Raw genomic sequence first — 22,282 nt, 5'->3', positions numbered from 1 at the left:
AATTTTCATGATGTTGAACACCATATCACGACCAAGGCAAGTAGAATACACGAGAATAAAAAAATTATGTTTGATCTCGAGTAAATCGCAATTTCGTACTTTTTGCATCAAAACAGTGAATGCATCGTTTCCATGAAAACATGGAGCTCAAGAGACAAAACACTAAGTCAAATTGCTCTATAGTCTTCTTGAATAAAAGCGAAACCAGTCTCTGTGAAGCCAGACAAAATAAGATTTTTAGACGAGCTAACGTAAACCGAGCTGGGAAACCCTATACTGTACATGGCAAGTTGAAGGGTGTCATTCTCGTCCCCATAGACCTTTTCGCTTCTCTTAGCTGAAGAAAAGTTACCGGTGTTACCTTTGATTTTAGTTAAAAGTTACTGGTAAAGTTACTTTTAGTTAAAAGTTACTGCTGTTACCTTTGATTTTAGTTTAGTTTGATAGCCAGCTCAATTATTTACCGCACTCAAATTCGAAATTAGCCAATCAAAAGCCGTGTCTACAGTCCTGATATCCTACGATATCAAGTCATTGACCTGATATGTTTACGATATCAACCTTATAATAGGCCGAATTTGGGTAGGGTAAAATACTTAATCGTACCTTTTAGGTACGCTTCGGCAGCAGATAGTGCTCTCTCGCTAACATACGATCCATGGCTGGACTAAACTTGCTGATATGCCACCAAAGTGTTCCAAAAGAGTACGATTAGGTGTAACCACAGTCTAAACCGGACAGACTACATCGCTTGGACGCGAAACACCTCTAAAGACATCCGTTAGCCTTAACCAGTTGATATGGTTCTCAGACGCATTACCCTCTCATTACTTCTTCAAGGTTTTATGGAAACTATAACGTTTGTCGTGGTAGGTTCCAAATGAAACTGACAGGTTTTTCTTAACGATTTTCACATTATTTAAACAAACAAATGGGTGGCTTATTCTCATCTAACACATTCCTCACATGCAAGACCGGTCTTAATCAAGCACACTTCACAATATCGATTGAACCTAAGATTTATTCATCATTTATAGCTCCAATTAACCCAAAATAAAGTTAGGTCCGTTTTTCAAGAGTCCTCTGTTGTCCAGAGTTTGACAATGTCGAAGTTTACTTGGTGATCCCTGAAAAGGATAAGAGTTGATGTACTTAGTAAAGAGACTAGGGGCACAACGTGTATCTCTACGTATTAGTTTTCCCTTGCCATACTGAGGGAAAACGAGCACTAAACTCCAGTTGAATGTATAATTGAAGGCCAAGACGTACCCACCATGATATAATGTACTAAAACCAGCGAAAACTGAAAGAATATTTGCTTCGAAGTACTGGTCCTTCCTTCACCCTTTGCTCCCAGGAAGTCTAAATTCTCCTCGCTCTTTAACTGCCATCGATATTATCTCTCCTCGTCTAATTTGTTTGTCTGCTGTTCTTCTTCTTCGAATCAAAAACCAGCTCAAAAAACTAAAATTCGAGAGCGCGTTTGCACCGGCCAAACCAGTATTGTGGGAAACGGCGCGACAATGGCTAAAGCTATTGTAAAAATTTTGTCGTGTTCTTCCAACATATACAGTAAAAAAGGAACTCATATTGGATTTTCTTCAGTTATGTTTAAATAAAGCGAATAAACTTACCGCTTAGATTTAAACCGCTGTCCGACTCCATGATTTCCACCCCTGCTGCAGGATAAAAGAAGAAAAGTTAATCCACAGAACTACAGGCAGTTGAGTTCCTGCCCAGGACTGCATTTCGACGTTTCGAAAGAATGTTCTACCAGACACAGTTACAAAGTTTACATCAAACAAATCTAGTCACTACAAATTAACATTCGCTTTGATTCCTCCATAAAAAAAGAAGACTAGACTTTCACTTACTCGTTTGCTTGGATCGACTTTCCGACCCGGAGCCCTTTTCGCCCCAAACGGAACCCCGGCAGCTACAGTCGTTGCTGTCGTTGAGGTCGCGATGATCCCCCCCTGAGGACTCCACCCAGTATTTCGACCGGCGGGTCTTGAACCGGGGGAGGCACCAGGTGGGACCGTACTGAACTCTGGTGTGTCGCTGGTGTAAAGCTGTCGAGTGCTGTTCAACAGCTTCACCCGAGGTCCCTAAAGTTGAAAGGGAAACCAAGAAAGATGTCACTTGTTACTTTGCTTGACGAGTCAAAGTGAAATAACAGGTACGATAATGTGCATCTTCTATAGGCTCGATTACCAGCCGCTGTTCGGGAAAGCTCTCCCGAAGGCACGGTGAGGAACGTAGACCGGACTCGAGATCGCGCCTATATCTTCTAATATCAGAAATATTTAGGCGATACATCAGTTCACGGAATGCAAATATATACATATACAAGAAGAACCTGAGCTCTCTCACCTTCGGCAGGCCGATATCTGCATAGTCTTTTTCCGACATCAACAGTAAGGCGTCCAGGTCTATTTCGTTTTTCTAAAGAAAAGGAAAACAATATACATTAAATAAAACAACACAAAACAAACCAAAGCGAAGCAACGAAACGTAACGTAACAAAATACAAAACAAAAATACAAAGTCCAAGTGTTTTGCGGCAGTACGGGGTTAAAGAACTGAACTAAGATGTTTTACCCAGATCCTCCAGTGCAGCCGTAAACTGCATGCAGTTTTTCCAAAGACGTGTGACGATATCGTTCATATTAAATCTCTTGACGCCAACATGGATTCACGTGTTGTAACAGAGCACACACTACAAAATCGCAGGTTGGCGCGCGCAATTTGAATTAACGTCAACAGTAAGAACAAGTGACGGCAAGAAGATGATAACAGAATTAGGAAACTTTACAGTTCAGAGCACTTCATTTGCACGTGTCACAGTAGAATGCTTTGTGCAGCGTGACATATGAGATATCTATCTTTACCTGGAAGAGACCAAGATGGCTCGAGAGCGACAGCCGTTCCAAGAATGTCTGTAGCGTATCCCCTGGGTTCACACCAAACTGCTCCTCCTCTGAGCCTGGTAACGAGTTACTGCCGCTGATTAGAGGGGGTGACGGCGCTGTTGAAACTGAGGGTGCGGCCGACCATCCTGCTGACAGCGTGGGATCTGGGGCATAGGAGTAGCTCCAAACTCCAGCGACCTGTGTTCCCTCTGGATTGAAAGAAGGAAACTTTGTTCAAACGTTTAAAATTGAAAAACTTCTACTTCGATAGGTTTCTCGCGGACTTCATAATAAAGTTAATTGTGAATCAGACAATAACGTGAATAGAACATCAATGTGTCTGTGTACATGTTATAAGTTTACGCTGATTCATAGCGTGGTTTACTATCACTTAATCCCAAGCAATTACCATTTAACATCACTATTCAAACACTCGCACGTTTTTAACATTTTAGGGTCACTCTAAACCAAAGTATGGGCATTTCTTCTTCAATCTGGGACAAACGTAGTTGAGACACAGCTCGAAAGCAAACTCTCGGCTTTCAAGTGTAACTTGTCTTACCTACTCTCCTCATATTTCGCCCCCTTCTCCCCGTTGCAATGTTGTAACTACATGGTCGCGTCGCAAAAGCCCGTTTCAACATTGCTTGGGTGTGAGTGGCTATTGACGAAAAAGGTGTCTCTTTAATCAAGAAAAGTACGCATCTAGGTTCAAAAACGTCCGATTTGCAAAACTGTCTCAACACTTAAATGGGTAAAGAGCGCTTCAGAGTATTTCTAGATCAAAGTCTCAAATACCTGTTCCTATTAGCGGTGATATTCCAGGTACTGAGGGAAGTGGACTTGCGCACACTCTCCTCGATGCTCTTTCAGTTCCTATTGGCCTCAGGGATGGTTTGTCACCAGACTCGACCAGAGTGTTACTACCAGGGGCAAGCGATGTCCCTATGGGGGAGGAGTTGGGTGATGTCGACGTTGAAGGTGTTGTAGTCGGCACCGGGGAACCAGAGGTGTTGGGTGGGGAGGATGACACAGACTCGTGTGGGAGAGGGGTAAACAGGGCCCCTGGAGTTGTGATATACAGGGGCTGCGTGATAGGATCTGCCGGAGATGCTGATGAGGGATGGTCTAGCTCCGAGACAGGCCCGACGTTTGGTCGGATGCTGGGATGTGCTATATCATTCCATACACTGGGACTCAGCGTCTGGCCGACGTGTGACAGGATATTGCTAATAGCAGCTGGAAGATTTGAAGAACCCAAGGATGTAGTCACAGAGCTTGTTACTGAGGATGAAGCTGAAGTCGTTATTGGTAGTACGCCATCCAGTGCACCACCCCCAGTGGCACCAGTTACTCCCATTGCAACAGATGAATACGAAGGAGATCCCTTGACTACCCTGGCCGTTTTGCTTGATGAATTTTTCCTTGACGCCTCAGCTGGTGTTTCAGGAAACAATTGTCGCTTAGCAGGTGTTGGGGGCTTGACCACACCGGAACTAGAAGAACCACTGATATTTGCGGCTCCACCAGAAGTCTTCCTGACAGACGCGGAAGCCACAGGAACAGCACTGGAATGCGAACTTGCTGCTGCAACTTGCGCAGCGGCCAGTGGTGCCTTCTTGCTGGTGTTAGATGCAGTTTGCGTTGTAGTCGCCCAACGTGCAGTGCTCGGCATATGGGTTGATGAAGTCACGGTACTCTTCGCAGTGGTGCAGCTGACGGATGTGGTAACCTGTGCCACGGGGGCACTATTAGTAGATGGCCAAGAGCTGGACAAGCTTTGAGGGCCAACAGCTGTGGTGGTTTTCGTTGTGGTTCGTGTTTGGGTGGACTGTGTTGTCGAAGGTACTTTAGAGGATGTAGTGATGGGTTTAGGTTCTGAGAGGGTTCTGTGATGAGAGACTGTGGAGGTGACTGAGGTGGTGATTGTTGTAGCGACCGATGAACGGCTGATTGGAGAATGAAGGTGCTTTTTCCGGGGAAGGACGTCATTAATATCACACTCAGGGTCCTTGACTAAGGCCGAAATGAGCTGGTGCGCTTGTCGTGTTGCATCAGCAGGTCCCCTGGAAAATGCAAATTACAAAACGGTGTGATCAGTGATGTAACACGCAAGCTAACAAAGTACTGACTTTCTTGAGCATTTCCGATACTCTATTTACGAGATACGCAAGCACTCCAATAGATTAACCATAGTTGATGAAGATAAATTGATAAGAAACCCGGCAAAGGTCTTTGCTGCATGTTTTTGTTGGCTATTTTGGGGATTTACCTTGCACAAAACCTGGCAAAAAAACAAAAGGTGGTTCTGTGTGCTCATACAACTAACCAATCGAAGCGTTGCGATCATATAATTCATGCATAGTCTATGAGCATGACACAAAAGATGTGCAAGGCCAAGGACCTTCCAACATAAATCTTAGCCTGTTTGTTTGCTTCTCTGATGTTCACCAGGTTTCTCAACCATTTCCCTCTATTAACCATGGATTAACACAGCAATAAAAAAATTCAGGCGAGAAAGAGCGCCAGTTAGAGAGAACAAAAGGAAGGAATCCTACTTGATGGTAACTATACAGCTGCCGGTTGTTTTCTGCCGATTGGTATCGATGTCAATGTGGGCTCCAGTTGTTTCACGGATAGCGTTGATATTGCACCCTCCTCGACCAATCACACGACTGATCACAGAAGACGAAACGGACATTTTCTTGGACCTACAACGCAAAACCATTAGTTACAATAAAGGTCTTCATTACAAATAGAGAGGTTTGAAAAAGGAAGCCAAACAACATCAAAAAACGAAACAGAAGGCGTGACCCAGAAGTCTTTCCAGAAGAGAAGATAAAAAGCGACCAGAACACACACTTCAGTAAAAGATGGAAAAAAAACTGTATTAGGTGTTTTAAGAGCTGAAACGTTTCCAGTCCCAAATAATTCTTCTTACTGATTTTTGAAATTAATTTGGCAGCCACTCAAAAATTTTACACAGTGCAGGTGAAGATAGTGGGGAGTTCGAGATAGCGATGTTCAACTGAGGCTGAAAATTTTCATAGTTCTCATCAGCTTTCCACTTAAAAAGGAATTTATAGTTAATCACGCTTAGGAATTTAGGGTTATTCTGTCTAATCAATTCTAAAGACATACTGTACCTTCTTACAACCTCCTTCCAGCCATCCTCGTGTTTTTTACCCTTCTTAGGACTCGGCAAGGTGGACATTTTAGTAGTAGCCGTTGTTGTTGTGAGAGTGACAGCGAGACACTGGGCTGCAGCAGTGGCCACGGTGATGGGCGACAGAGCACTGTGGGGAGTAGTCTGAGTCATGATGGTACTGGCCACTACTTTGGTGATCTCAGCAGTTTTCATAACACTGATCACATCAGTAGACCTGAGAAAAATAGAAAGCAAGGTTCTCCTTACCAGAATTATGCGTTCTTGTTTGGATATATCCCTAAGTACGGACACATCCATAGGCATATAAGAAAAATTTTAAAGTGATTAGTAAGCTAGTCACAGACACTCTTAAAGGAGCTACGTCACAGTCTGTACATTTATTTTGAAAAGTTTAAGCATAAATTTTGGAAGTTTGTCGTTTGTAATCTGTGTAAATCTTCTCCATCCTTAACCATCCTTGTTCCTTTATGGTTTATTATTATGTCTTTGGTGTTTACTCAAACTACTGCGACCGAGCCCCTTTAAAACTCCAACACTACATTAAGCATTGTTTAAACATTCCTTAATATAAAATATTATGTATGAAAATATTACATTTTTTAATATCATGCACAACCTCTACCCCATCTAAGTGCGTTTTGTCAAGCTAAGACCCCAATCACACAAGATCACATGGCTTACAACTGAAAGCCAGTTTTCTACTGTCCAAAAAATATGGAAAACATTGAAAACAGTAAGACTGTGTCCATACTTTCCAGTCGATGTTGTTGTGACAGCAGCAGTGATCGCAATACTTGTAAGCGTATCCAGGGAGCCAGTCGATGATTTCCTTGTCCTGACGCCACTAACAGTGTTGCTGTCAATCACTGCAGATGTACTCAGTGGTGGTGGCAAAACACTTGTATTCACTATAAATAAGAATGTAAAAAACACAACCAATAAGAGTTACTTGTAAGCACTAGATCACTAGATTGTAAAGCTATATCATAATGTGGCAATGAGACAAATAGGCATGCATAAGGGGATCAACTCATCAAGAAATTTACCATTTCCTGATCAGATAGTGAATTCTCTGACAACCCAGTAAAGAGTGGTTTATTCACAATTCACAAGTTCACAAACCACACATACCACTATTTTCAGCAGAAATCTTCCTTTCAGGCTCACTACTATCATCACTGTTTTCTTTTTCAGCCATATTCTTAACATTTGTCTCTGTCTCTTTCTCTGCTTGGAGTTTCTTCTTCTTCTTTTGTTTTTTCTTGTCTCTCTTTCGGGCAGCAGCCGCTTTCTTCAGCTCTTCGCGTTCTTTCTCCAAGTCAATTTGCTCCAGGAGTATGGACGCATTCTTGTTGGCTTCTGCAGCCTGGCGGTCTTTAGCTGTTATTATTATCTCCATATTCTTGTGACACTTGTTCAAAAGTTCCTGCAACGGAGGAACAGGTTGGTTGACAGTGAAACAGAAACAGTAATAAATTACTAGAATTACAGAACAACCATAATGGGAACCATCAGAAACGACTAAGGGTGCGTTTCTTTAAGAAAATCCAAGATTGGATTCTTAAATCCGAAAGAATCCGAAAACGGATTTTGCGATTCTTTACTCAACAGATCAAGCCAAGATCTCTCAGATCATGGGGCGTCAAAAGAACCAAAGAATCCTTGCCCAGAGTGGATTCTTCGGTTCCTTTGACTCATCATGATCCGAGAGATCTTGGATTGATCTGTTTAGTAAAGAAACGCAAAATCCGTTTTCAGATTCTTTCGGATTTAAGAATCCAATCTTGGATTTTCTGATAGAAACGCAACCTAAAACATTCTTAAACTACAATTGTAGGCAAAAGAGTTGTCATGATTTACACCATTACATCTTTGTTCCCTCCTTCCCATCACAAAATGAATCCTAAAGAGATAGCCATAACGGATGGAACATTGAAATGCAAGAGGGCACACTGTAAACACATGCTTACACAAAAGACTGTTACCAAAAAAGGTTTAAAAATGAGTTCCCAAAAATACTATTTTTCCTTTGAGAGTTAACTCTAGGTCTGTTGAGGATTGCAGTGTTTGAGGGATCAATGCATTCTCAGAGGCTGTTTACAAAAAGCATTGAAACTATCTCCAGCAGAGTCATACCTTATCAGAAAGAGTGGATACAAATCGTGTACATTCAGAGTCAGAGGGGAACTGATGGACATGCTTGACAAGCCATTTGACAACTTTTATGTGGCCCTTTCTGAATGCTGCCATAAGAATGGACACCTTTCTGTTGTCTTGACTATCAACATCTGCACCATAACTAAAGAGCAGCTGGCATACTTCCAGATGGCCCCCTTAAAAATAAACATTGCCATATCAATCAACAATGACTTAAAAGAGCATAGATTGCTCATGTTCCTGTACACTCAATGAGACAGTCAGAAATCTATAGTGACTTAACAATAAGGACGTACTGTAGCTGCAGGTAGTCTACAATAGATATTTAATTGCTTTGTTCAAGCCTTGTTTAATATCTAATGTAGCGATTAAAAAAAATGTATTGTAGAGATCACTGCACTGTTTGGTAGAAAGGCAACAAAAAGAAAGAAGTGTCAGCTAGGGTACATTATCTCAATGGACACAATGTAGCACCACAACTCTCACACCAAACATACTAAAAGGGCAAGAAGTCAGGAGGCTGGAACTTGAACTCAAAGGACTATATCCACAGTCATAACTTTGGGGGAAATGCCATAATCAAATATTTCAACTTGAACAAACAATTCACCATTACCAATATCAAGATTTAAAGATGACTTCTTAGCTACATACCATTAGCTGCCAACCAAAGAGGTGAGTTTCCCTTCTTATTTTTCACATCTACCATGGCTCCACGTGAAAGTAACAGGTCACAAAACTTGTAATGTCCTTTGTCTGCAGCTATGGTCAGAGCTGTGTCCCGAGAGGATGGAACAGGTGGAGCATTAACATCACCTCCTTTGTCAAGAAGGATTCTACCCACCTCCACATACCCACCAGATGCTGCTTCCATAAGGGGAGTCAGACCAGTCTATAAAATAAATAATAATGAAATAGGCATTACACGATTTTTGTTTCAACCTGCAAAGATCCAAGCCCACAAGACCCAATACCAACTACCCAGTAGTACTTCATGTGAAACCATTCACATTAAAATTAGTTTGCCTACAAGTTCACCCTCATGGAAATCAAACTCATTTTCATGTGAAGGTTTTGCATGAAGATTCGTTTTGAAACAGAGGCACAAGGTAACTCGGACATGGCCTATTACTTTTACCTTTGCACGGTGTTCAATATTTGCCTTCCTTTCCACCAGCAGGTTTACAACCTCATGTCGTCCTTGAAAGCAGGCCAAAGTCAGCGCAGTGTTTCTATTGGTCTCGATCTGTGCATTGATGTCACTTCCCATATCCAGCAGGAGTTTAACAGCTGCTGTGTGGCCATTCATTGATGCCAACATCAATGGCGATATTCCAAGTTTGCTCCCAGTGCGAGAATTGATTTCAGCACCATGGCTCAGCAGAAGTTTGATGATACCAACATAACCTCCAGATGCAGCAAGACTTAGTGGAGTGTAATCAGACACATTGCGGTGTTCAAAGTTTGCTCCTTTAGCAATCAGTAACTCAACCACCTGATGAGAAAGATGATCATTTTAGGTGTTCTACTTCATTGAGACAACAAATAAACATTGTTGATTGACGTGCAATCACATTCTTGTCATCTAAGACATTTTTGACATGCATATTGAAGTACCCATGCAAATACTGATACATGTACCACCTTCCTACATGCACATCTGTTTATTTCTTGTATTTTTTTTTATATAAACCTAAAGTTTGATTGCCATTCTCTTCCTTAAAATCCCAAGGAGCTGAGCATGCATTATTTTGTAATAGATGTTGGGCTAGAAATTATAGAGCCCTTATGTCCCAGATGTTGATTTGTTAGCGCAATTGCTGCCCCTTCTCAGATATAAATATTCTTGCTTTTCATGCTACATTCTAAACCAGTTAGAATGTTATCTAAAAAGATAATGCACTCTTGAGATCTCTAAAAACTACTCAACACACTTGCATTCTGCTTGTGTGTGCACTTGCAGTTTTTCTAGACTTAAAGTGTGAATAATTTTCTTGGATAAAATGTAACACCAACCTCCCTTTGGTAAAGAAATTTTTTAAACTAACCATCTTTAACATGGTTTTCAGTTTTCATTATCTTCTTACAGTTTAACACCCATGGAGATAATTCTACTTAGAAATCATATCAATGCTTCATAATGCAAAAAAAATAACAAAGATAAAACAAAATGTTAGCAATACTATTGTTAAATAACTACAATACCAGATACCAACCTCTTGCCTACCACCAGAGCATGCCAGGGAAAGTGCAGTGTCTTTGGTGCGATCTGACTGAGCCTCAATATCTGCTCCATGATCCAACAAGATCTCAACAGTGGATGCATGGCCAGCTGTGGCTGCTAGAATCAGTGGGGTGCAGCCTACAAGTACATCATAGAGAAAAACATGGTATTAATGTACGCTGTGTAAATGTCCAACAACTAACACTCCATAAGTGTTCTCCTAAGTTAATGGATCTAGCACTGGTGTACTGTGCATCTAGATTAATTCTAGTGGTCTCTGATCTTTATTCTTTGATAATTATTTTGCCCATGCATTCTGTAAGTACCTTTCTTGTCCCTGTGCTCAATGTCAGAGCCTTTGACTAACAGAAGGGTTACAAGCTCATCATGACCTCCAGCAGCTGCCAAAGTGAGTGCTGTGTCTGAGTTACTGTCTGTCTGTTGATCCACATCAATCATAGGTGGAAACTGAGGTGAGGCTGGTGATGGGGTGGGGGTCAGTGGCAAGGATGACGTACTGAGGTCAGGAGGAGTAGGAGGACTGCTATTATTACTTGAATCTGAGAAGATATTGCGCATACATGAACCTGTTAAAATACTGCCATGTTCTATTGCCTGAGCCAGACCATCGCTTACAAGCTTTTTAAAGCAATTCCCATCACAATACATGTAACTTTAAAATACCTACAGTTGTACAAGTAAAAATTCATTGTTTTAACATTGTCAGACATTCCAGCTGAATGCACTACTTTGATACATACAGAACTGAGTGCACTTAGGTCTCTATTATCTAAATGAAAACTGTCTACTGCTGAGGTTTCACTAAGGGCCGGGCACCGGCCAAATTGACAGGCTAAAAGGATGATTTTGCCCACCTGGTTTGACCATCTACGTTATGTAGAAGACAGTTTTTGTTATAAAGAAGTTCAGTTCGAAATGTTTTGCCCGCCTGTGAAACCACTTGCCCTGCTGCTTAAAACATTAGGGACTTTTAACAAACCACAACGGCAACGGCGACAAGAGCATCCCCAAACAAAAGGTTTAATTAGCAGAACAATGGTTCTGCACATGCGTTTTGAATCTTGGTACATTTCTTTGCCATCCTCTACAAAACAACAACATGAAATGACTAAATTCTACGTATTTTGGAGAAAGCAAACCGCAATGGCTAATTTTTGGTATTTTTTTTTCGAATTGAACGCTGTCGGTGCATGTTTAGCCTGAGCAAGTTTTTAGACCGATAGGCACCCTGAACAGATTTACAAAGGTGTGACATTCGAAGGTGAAATAAAAATACATTTTTTACAAGGCTTCGTCCCCGCCGTTGCCGTCATCATTGCTAAAACTCCCTAATAATGAAACCTCTGCTGCTACTTATCCAAGCTGTTTCTGTCATTTCTTTTAATGCTATTCCAAAGAGTTTGTTCAGACATCACAACAGTCACAGCTTTGACAGTATTATAGTATAATATTATTATAAGACAAAACTATTTCTCACTTTTGGGACTAACATAAAAGACTGAATGCAAATAGTTTCGTACTAACTGTTCTTTCTTTTAATATTGTGGTGACTAAAGGTATACCTTCAGAAAGCATATCTCCAATAGTGTCATGTAGAGTTTGTGCAGGTTCTGCAACCATCAAACCTTCAATACCATCCTGATCTCCAATCACTCCACCAGTGCCAACAGGCATAGAGAAAGGTGATGGAGGCACTGCAATTTCCTCTCCATCAATATTCAGTGCTGACACCTCCTCATTAACGCTCTGAAGCAGCTCAGGGGGGATGTTCTCCAGTGAGAGGTTAGCACTCTTCAGGGCCTTGGCTAGCTTGCCTTGAATTAGCTGGAGCTTCTCACAAATCACAACCTTGTTATCAGTCTGCACGGCTGTTGATGTCATATTGCTTGACATATCAGACATGGACTGGCTGACAGAAGGCCTGGTAGACGAGGTTGAACAAGATGTGGTTGGCATTTCTGGCATGAGAAAGTTGGCAGGAGTGTTCAACATTAGAGGGGACTGTGGCGACAAGGGAGTGTTTGACAGCTGGTTCAGCATCAGTTGTTGGTTTTCCATCAAGGCTTCAGCTGACATATCTGTCATATCTGGATGATCCATGACTGGGGGTTGTGTTGCATGAACAGGAGGCACCCGGGGTGGAGGAACAGTGGGAGTTGGAAGGGTAGCAGGCAATGAATGAAGTGGTAGTTCAGGAGGGTTGGAGACAATGGGATTCTCCAGGAGAAAGCAAACTACTGCGGCATGGCCACCTTTTGCTGCTTCTATTAAAATGTTGGAATTGTCCTGTGGGAAAAAATAAAATAAAATACCACTCAACTAAATGAATGCTACATATACACATGTATGGCATATCATCTAACCTCATAAGAAAACATGACAATATTAACAGAACCAGAATTCAAAAAGATTTAATTTTCTTTGTAAGTGGGAAGCAGAAAGAGAAATCCTCTGTCAGTTCTCACCTTTAGCTTATGCAAGGGATCAGCGCCATGTGCTAACAGTAACTCTACAACTGCCAAATGCCCACCAGCACAAGCAAGAGAAAGCACCGTGTGATCATTGACAGTGGTTTGCCGGCTAACATCAGCTCCTACAAAGTCAGAAGTGGAAATTTCTTAATCATCACTTGCTTCATAAGTTTCATTCACAAAGATGTGGTTGACCCCACATTCATGTGTAAAAAGTAATGCTGATACAAATAACTACAAACAATCAATATTTCCCATCTTATCGATACCAGATTTGACTTGACTAAAGTAATGATAAGTTGCAGGTATACCTCTGCTGATAAGAAACTGTACTGTACAGAGATGCCCAGCTCTTGCAGCTTTCATGAGAGGTGTGCGACCAGCTTCAGACTCATGCTCCTATTGCAAAGGAAGAGTACTTATTTACATAGTTAATATTACCAACTTCTTTCAAAGCACAGCCAAAGAAAAAACCACCAGGAATAATCACAATGAATTTCTCAGTGAAAAATTTAAAACTTACCCATATATGTACTTACTTAGAGGGAGGGTAGGGATGGGAGTGAAAGGCTTTTATCAAGACTGAAGGTGAAGGCAATGTGAGTAAAATGGCTCAACCCCCAATGGAAGAGCTGTATATTTACTGAGCCTGGCAAAAGCCCTGAGATCTGCATTGGTGAAGGACCTTGCCTAAATTAAATTTCACCCCATGTAAAGAGCAATAAAATACACGAAAACATAATACAGTTAACAAAACTTTCTCACCAGTTCAGCCCCAGCTGACAGCAGAACATCAGCAACATCAGTGTGACCATTCTCACAAGCAAAAGACAGTGGTGTATCACCAGTAGCAGTTGTTGCATTAACATTAGCCCCTGCAATAAATGGTCAATATCAGCACTGTCAAAATACTTTGTAGCTGCAGACAGGACAAGAGAGGTAGAAGGCAATAAAGGCTAGAGAGGGTCTTTTTATTAGCCAGGACCAGTGAACTCCACTGTGAAGAAGATAACAAGTAATCTATTGTAATGATTTACTTGCTTCTGGTACATTTTTGACAGGGCAGAATATGAGAAAGACTTCACATTTTACACATGTATAGTTAAAACAAAAGCAGATCACTCAAACAACTCTCAAAATGTTTCACCAAGGTTATTAATGTTTGTTATACACTGCACGGGGTACATTATTTTGCGCAATTACCAGTGGGAGAATCTTTGCTCTAAGACTTAAGATAAATGAACTTAGTAGTACATGTATGTCTGTCCTTGTCAAACGATCTGTCTGTCTTTTCAACCAATCAACTAATCAACCAACAAATCAAACAAACAAGCAAACAATGGTTTCCAGTGCACTTCAGTTCACAGTTATGCCCTAAATTTGAGAAAACATAATACCTTGCTCCAGTAGGAATTTAACCAGGTCAACATGGCCCTCCTGTGCAGCTTCCATCAGAGGAGTTGATGAGCCTTGCTCAATGGAGGCACCTATGACAAAGGAAATAAAATATAAAATAAGCAATAATTCCATGAGAAAGAATTAATTTTGGTTTAACAACATTGTTCAATTAGTAAAGGAAAACTGTCTTCATGTATTATACCTGCTTGAAGAAGAAATGCAGCTACATCTTGAAAACCTCCACAACAGGCCAAGCTCAAAGCTGTCTCCTGAGTCTCCTCTGTCTGTGCATGAATGTCAGCTCCTAAAGTATAGCAGAAAACAGCAGATATTACAAAACAACATACATGCAACACACTGGTCAAATTGAAACAGAATCTCCTTTTAGTTTTACCATGTTCAAGAAGTAATGCAACCATATCCAGATGTCCTTCCCGGGAGGCTTCCATGAGAGGTGTGTACCTAAAAAACAAGTGCAATCAATATGAAATCATACTCATGTCTTGGTAAGAGCTTCAAGCTTCAAAACATCGCTACATATACCTGTAATATCATTGTCAATAAAACAACTATTGTTTACCGCCTACTTACCCCTCATCATTAACTTCTTCCAGGAATGCACCTCTTTTGATGAGCAAGTCAGCAAGCTCAACATGGCCACCACAGGCTGCCAATGTCAAAGGTGACTCAAAACTGTCAGCTGGCATGTTAACCTGGAAAATAACCAAGGCATAAGAAGGCATGATAGGGAATCATCACATCCAATAACCAAGGCATGGCATGAAGTATTTCAAAGAAAAAAGTTACAATTGGTTAATTTACAATTCTGTGAACATTCACTGCTACCCTGGCTAATTGGCCAATTTTGATATGCTAAATTTCAAACTTGTCTTTGAGGCTCACGACGATAAAGCAAAATAAATTACATCAAGGTTAAGAAATGAATAGTTAATTTCTTTGTTTTGTTCCCCCAATCCTCATATCCAAGTCAGAATTTTAATAATTATCAAAACCGAACTATTGGGCAGAAGATATTTTGGTAATGTTTTATACTTCATACTGGCACTTCAAGAGAAGACCTGCACTGTTGATACCATCCCAAAGATTATCTACTTTGACAATATAATAATATGAAGCTAATTCCTTGAAAATCATGACAGTCCTAAATTGTAAGATTCTTCATGTAGAGTGAAACCAGCCTGATGGTATTTCCACCTCACTATTACTACCCCTTTGTTCACAAAAACATCAGTCAAATTACAGCCAGTAGCCTGTTGGTAGCCAGACTACTGGGTTTCTACTATACACACCTGTGCTCCATGATCCAAAAGAAGCCTTGCCACTTCCACATGTCCATCCATGGATGCTTCCATCAGTGCTGTGTGCATTTCATCTGTCTTGTGTTCCTGATCAGCTCCAGCATCAAGCAGAAACTTGACCATTTCAAGGTGACCTATGTTTGAATAACACATAATTTATGCATTTAAATTTGCATTGTATTGTTGTGATTATTACGTTATGATGAACAGTTCTTCTCTGTTTTTCAGACTTTTTTTTTCTAAAATCAATGTTTCAGCAAAATTGACTGGCCTTTTTCAGGAAGTGAGAAAATAAAAGTCAACATGGTGCACTGATGTTTTTGCTTTTCAAAGCATTCATTTTCATACCTTTATAGCACGCCAAGGTCAAAGCACTCTCTTTAAACTCATTTGAATGAGAGTTAATACAAGCTCCTCTTTCAAGTAACATCTTAGCTACGTTCACATGCCCACCACTTGCGGCTTCCATAAGGGGTGTGTGACCATTCTCGTTATGAGCCTCAATGTCTGCACCATGATTTAAAAGCACCTCAACAACATCCTCATAACCACCACAACAGGCATAGATGAGAGCAGTGTTACCAGCTTGTGATTGTGAATTGACATCAGCAGTGTTCTCAAGTAGCAACTTTACTATATCTATATAGCCACCACTGGAGGCTTCCATCAAAGGGGTGCAGTCTCCTTTACTCCCACGATCATCAACACTTGCATTCATGGCCAACAACACTTGGGCAAGTTCATAATAACCTGGTTGTATATGAATTGAGATACTGCTAGGTTACTTCTATACAACTGGAGAAAAATAAGTTACAAGTCATAACTTATTATTGAAAATTTGCAGCCAATCCTGAGAGATCGAAATGACAAAACTGTGGCTGCCATGTTGCATGTACCTTATTGTTACATGTACTTATTTTCCCAACAATTAATTTTTGCAATTTTCATGACTTTCTATAAATCGAGAAAACAAACGCTGTGAAAAACGTGAACTTCCAAATAAAACTAAGTGATACTATTTTGTGTATTTCACATTACATGTACACATCATCACAATGTATACTTTAGATTGAGTATGTCTCCACAAACTACACTGTACAAATAATCAAGTCAAAACACATCAATGATTCACAAGTGATAACTCTGCGAATGATTCAATCCAATTTAGTACCTGCTGAACAAGCTAGAGAGAGTAAACTTTCGCCTTCATCAGTTGGTTCATGTACACTCCAGCCCTCTTCAAGCAGCTTCCGTACAGCACTGACATCACCTTCCAGGCAAGCTTCTGCAAGGCTTCGAGCCCCTGGATTGAAACATCAAAGAATAAATTCAAGCAAAACCCTTGTACTGTAACAATCAGCCTTGTTGAAACTACAGTACATTCACATGTAAGCTTTAATAAAAATAGCAGGGTTAAAACTAAATGGCAGTTTGCTTGCCAAAGCTGATTATGTGGACAGGAACCACTTAAAGTTGAAATATATAGTAAAAGGTACATTGGTGGACCCTCCCTTTCTTTTTTGCAACTCTAATTTCATAATCCAATTTGATTTAAATTCTAATTGTGTGACTCCAGACTCACCCAGAGTACTTTAAAGTTCCATGTTAAGATTGTGCGAGTCATAGATCGTCATAAATTTTGTAATGCCCTACTGTACGGTCTCCCAAAGTATCTGATTAATAGACTTCAGCTTGTACAGAACTCAGCAGCTCGCCTTGTTACCTTGACCAGAAGGCAGGAACACATCACACCAATACTAAGGAACTTACATTGGTTGCCAGTTCATTTTAGGATTATTTTCAAAATATTGTTGTTAACTTACAAAGCTCTGAATGGACTGGCCTCTGATTACATTAGAGACCTACTGTGATTTAACATTTCTGGTCACACACTAAGATCTTCAAACAACAGGTTGCTTGATGAGCCTGGAGTAAATCTTAAAACGTATGGTGAAAGGGCTTTTTCCGTGGCGGCACCAAGGCTCTGGAACAAACTACCCCTCCAGATCAGACTTACATCATCAGAGGCAGTTTTTAAGGCTAATCTTAAGACTTATCTTTTTAAGCGTGCATTTGATTTGTAGTTTTTACTTTTTATTTGTAGCCTAATTGTATTATATAGCATATTTAATTCTTAGGATTTTAACTTTTAGGATTTAGGATTTTAGGTTTTTAAAGGATTAGGATTTCAATTTTAGGATTTTAAACTTAGGATTTTAATTTTAAAGTATTGTAAAGTGCCATGGACAATTAGTGGAAAATGGCACTATATAAATGTATATTTATTTATTTATTTATTTATAGATTCAGCAAGAGATTTGAGATTCTTATTCACATACTGTAAATACCATATTTTTTAGTTAGAAACTGAAGGCCACTAATGCTGTACTGGCCTACTAAGAATTCAAGGAAGCTAACTGAAAGTTGCCACCAGGCTCTAGGGTCAATTTTCAGCCCCAACAGATCAAGGTAGTCATGGTTCTCATTCTAATTGACTACAGACAAATCATGACTTGTGACACTTTGGCAAGCCATACTAAGGTGATTCTTGTAGTTCAAATTTCTTTTTGGTTTGATAGCCTTCCAAATAGTGTGAGTTTTCGTTTCTTTGGTCTCTTATTCATTACCATAATCTGACACCGAGGAAACAGAAAACTACATTGCTACGAAAATAAATTGGACAAGTCCAAAAAGGCATTTACACCATGACACTGTAAGAACGTATCTTAACACTAAGCAAATGCATGCAACTCTCCAACAAACCTGAATCTGCAGTAGTTTGACCAGCTGAAGATGGCATGCCATTATTTTGAGTTCTCATCCTTGTCAAAGCAGCAGCAGCCTCATCCAGCGCACAGCTGACGGATGATGTCAACCGGCGAAGAACTTCTGGATCAGTGAATGCTTTCCCATCTGCCAGTTTACCAACACCTTGCAGAAAAATAAATTGTGTCATGGTGACATAAGACCAGTACTGCTTGACGTACAATTTAGAAATAGTGCGATAAAAAAAACAGATAACAATAACAATGTGCAGATTAAAAGCTAGCCAAATAAAACATCAGCATACCTGCGGCTTCTAAAAGAGTCTCTAAACGAGCCTGAGTTTCTGGGTCCATCTTACGTAAGTCATTACTCAGACCATCTGAACCTGACAGCATCAGTTTCGATGTGAGTTCAGTCCTTTTCGCTCTAAGAATGTACTCCATCTGAAGGTGATATGCAGGGAATGTTTTGGTAAGTTAAACATGTATATATTTTGATTTAAACAATAGGTTCATAAGCCTACAGTAGAAAGTAGCTCATTTTCATCATATATTCCACAGACAGGGTTCAACCTTCTAGCCTGAATGTAAAGCAAATAATTTTTTTTTAAAACCATACAGTGTACATGCACATGTCAATGAAAGTTTAGCTCTGAAACAGATTCTGAACTTTAGTGGTCTATATTTCAATTCCCAACTTTACAGAACTTGGGAGATTAATCTTTCTTAAAATATTTTCTAACCAATGCACCACTGAAGTTTCATTATCCTGACACATTTACAAATTAAATTCCACATTATATGTAGTCTGATGAAGCCTCTTATGTGAATCTCATCTATTAGAAATCTTAACTGACCTATAGCTATGATGTGCCATTTGGAGAGTCCACATGAAGATGCAAGATTACAAAATTTGACAAATAAACAAAATTATACAGCTCAGGTTCTTAGCAAAATATTTGAACCAGAGGATGCAGAATAAGACAAAAACAAGGAGACAACAACAGACTTGTCATTAAAACTCTTGTCATTTAAAATATATTCTCCTACAGCTAAAAGTATGACTGGTCGACCAATAATTCAGACATGTTTTTTATACTTTTTTAATGAAGTTTAAAGAAGCTAACTCTATTATTTACAGTGCTCGACAAATAAAAAACACATTTTTCTTGATTTCACAGGACTTAAAACTAAGAAGTACTGAAAAGGAATACTTGAAAAACAATATGTGCAAACAACAACAACAATGTTGTAACATGATTATGTAATTCAAGTTATCCCCTTGGGGCAAAAACAATAGAATACTAAAGATACTTGTGTAGGACAGGCCACAAACCTCATTGCATACATTTGTAGCTGAAATCACAGTACAACATCATTTTGACATGGGCATCAATTTGATACTTTCTCTCGATACAAATGTACACGTTTGCTTGTTTTCTGACAGCGCTCACCAAGACATGAGGTTGAAGAACACAATACACAAGTTAAATACGCTCACTGAGTCATTAAATACTTGACTGCTAGGAAATAACTGAGAATACGAAATAAACAATTTGCATTTTCGCCAGATTTATGACAAAATTATTGTAAAAGGAAACGGCTAATACAAGAAATAACTGATGATTTCAATCGAATGGCGATTTAAGTTCTACGATTCTCGTTTAGACCACTCCTCCGGCACGTGTTTTAGGCTTCGGAACTGACCGCCGTAGAGATCGGCAGCGATCACAAACCAAACATTGCAATAGAAACGAAATCTACCTTGTTCTTCTAGAGGCTTTTGCGAGGGACTCTTTGGTCGCAGTTTTTAAAGCATTAAAGATCAGTCTTATATAAACTTTTGGCTTTTTCATAAGCCGATGCCCTCCTACTCTTGAAATTAAGAGATTCTTTCAGCAGAAAGGCATCGCACTCTGTGACTACTCGTAGCTTAAGTTATTTAAAGTGAAATGTACTCAAAATACGTGTTCTCTTCCCGTTTTTCCCCGCGATGGCATCAAAAATTTCCCTTTTAAAACTTGATAAAAAGCGAACAATGTACCCGTCAAAATAAATACACTGAACAAACTTGGTCTCGAGCATTGCGGCAAAGAACACATAACCGCTTTATAGCTAACCGCTCGCCTTTTCCCGAAACTGTCGCGTAGATCAATTTTATTACGGATCATACGACCATTTCCCAAGGAAATGGCTCATTTTCATTTTAAATAATCATTCGACTGAGCAATTCTTTCCTACCAAACAAATATTTTCCATCATAAAGTCGAAGGGTTAGCTTTCATAGCTTTAATATTAATCATGGAGTTAGAATATTTAACATGCCAAGAACATTTTTTCTGCCGTTCAAATAGGGAAAATGTCCTTTTAGATTGCTGTACGTAATAAAACTAAGACAAAAGATTTTATAAAAAATACTAAACAGCGACAAATCGACCTTACCGCTGAATGTTCGGCGCTTTCGTCGTCCAAATCATCATCTTCCTCGTCTGACGAATCCGAAATCGATGGCGACCTTTCGTTCGGAAAAACCGCGCTGGAGTTCACCACTGACTTCTGTTGCTGATGAATAGACATTATCTACGTATTTGCTTTGTTATTTACAACTATTATAAAATGCTTTCTTGGCATATTATACTGGTTACTTCATGTGAAAATGTGAAGATTCGTTCACATTCTCGCCAGGATCCGCCATGTTTCAGGCATCACAAGTGACAATGATTCTCGGAAAACCCCGGATATATGTAAATGGTGGATCTGAGATTGCGCAAAAGGGCAGAGGAGCATGGCGGTCCTATGTAATGAGCGTAAATATATGGTTCGGGAATACATAATTCCTGTAGATCCGTAACTACAGCAAACAAAACTAATTACCATGACTGTGAAAATTTAAAATATGTTTTCTAGACTGATGGTGTAGATGTTATTCGAGTCGGAAAAGAGAGGCTAGGGAAGACGTGGCTGAAATCACGGGCTTAAATTTACTGAAAAAGGAGAAGTTGAGAAAAGGAATAGGAAAATACTTCAGCACTATTGAACCCTGTTTTGTAGCGGTGAGTCTTCGTCACTGAAATACGCTTTACATGGAGTAGGTCAGATTGAAATGTTTTAGTTTTATGAGTGGTGATATACTGAAAGCGAACATGAAAGACGTCCTGAAAGGCAACGCCTGCGGAGAACCAGTCTCTTCCCGTAGAGGAACGCGACCCGACCCGAAATCAAGCCTGCTGCGCATGCATAGGTTCAATTTGCTAAAAAACCGAGATTTACAATTGCAAAACCGTTGTCATTCTTTCAAACTGACCAAATTTTAGAGCAGAGGTCGCGGTTCGACGAACGCACCGGCCTCTTGAAAACTCAGTAGAAAATGGAACGTAACAGATCGTAAAAATTACTTAAATCAGGTGTTTTGTTTGTGAAATAGAAAACGTTTTCCTCTTATTACAGTATAAATCGAAAAACACGAGTGGAACTTCGGAAGAAAGAGAAGTGTTTTCGGGACACAAGCCGACAACCGAGGCCGAGGTGGGGCCGGTTTTCCAGTTTTTCGGGTTCTCTCAAATTGTCAGGTTGTTCTTTGACTTGATGTGTCAATGAACGCTCACTCGTCCCAGTCTCGTAATGTCAATTGACACCAAATGATCTCCAGCCATTCCAGAATACATGTGGAGAAATATATACCGCCAATGTATTCGCGACATTGGTACAAAATGTCGGGCGAATTGTGAGTCGATATATCTATCTAATGTACTGAAGTTACTGCCGCAATCTTTTGTCAGAGGCTGCCTTTTCCAGGGTTTGTCATTGCCGATGGGGAACATCTGCTGGCTAGTGAATTTACTATGG

General features: G+C 40.0%; 1 protein-coding gene across 1 annotated transcript; it reads right to left on the bottom strand.

The window, feature by feature from the left end:
- Positions 1 to 1,003: 1,003 nt before the first annotated feature.
- Positions 1,004 to 21,169, bottom strand: LOC110044917 (ankyrin repeat domain-containing protein 17-like). Its single transcript, XM_020750491.2, has 29 exons — positions 20,879 to 21,169; positions 18,742 to 18,880; positions 18,435 to 18,602; positions 16,843 to 16,974; positions 16,020 to 16,421; positions 15,663 to 15,805; positions 14,944 to 15,065; positions 14,747 to 14,814; positions 14,555 to 14,656; positions 14,352 to 14,441; positions 13,720 to 13,829; positions 13,266 to 13,353; positions 12,949 to 13,076; positions 12,046 to 12,769; positions 10,789 to 11,022; positions 10,455 to 10,600; positions 9,377 to 9,733; positions 8,893 to 9,130; positions 8,218 to 8,414; positions 7,213 to 7,507; positions 6,833 to 6,989; positions 6,059 to 6,295; positions 5,471 to 5,623; positions 3,711 to 4,978; positions 2,892 to 3,121; positions 2,374 to 2,445; positions 1,875 to 2,108; positions 1,635 to 1,679; positions 1,004 to 1,127 (listed from the first exon to the last, which is right to left on the bottom strand). The coding sequence occupies exons 1-28, from the start codon at positions 21,011 to 21,013 to the stop codon at positions 1,644 to 1,646; spliced, it is 6,405 nt and encodes a 2,134-aa protein (XP_020606150.2). The 5' UTR covers positions 21,014 to 21,169; the 3' UTR covers positions 1,004 to 1,127; positions 1,635 to 1,643.
- Positions 21,170 to 22,282: the final 1,113 nt, after the last annotated feature.

The sequence above is a fragment of the Orbicella faveolata genome, unplaced genomic scaffold, assembly GCF_042242905.1.
Source record: "Orbicella faveolata isolate gen_17 unplaced genomic scaffold, um_ofav_v1 contig_1, whole genome shotgun sequence".
Lineage (NCBI taxonomy): Eukaryota > Metazoa > Cnidaria > Anthozoa > Scleractinia > Merulinidae > Orbicella > Orbicella faveolata.
The sequence above is the reverse complement of the archived record's forward strand: the minus strand, read 5'-3'. Positions and strand labels throughout refer to the sequence as shown.

Coding starts and splice junctions, on each gene's coding strand:
- LOC110044917 (XM_020750491.2), bottom strand. CDS start 21,013: ATGTCTATTCATCAGCAACAGAAGTCAGTGGTGAACTCCAGCGCGGTT. Junction 14,815..14,943: donor GAAGAAGTTAATGATGAGGG/GTAAGTAGGCGG, acceptor CTTGTTTTTTAG/GTACACACCTCTCATGGAAG. Junction 8,415..8,892: donor TCTTTGGTTGGCAGCTAATG/GTATGTAGCTAA, acceptor TTTATTTTTAAG/GGGGCCATCTGGAAGTATGC.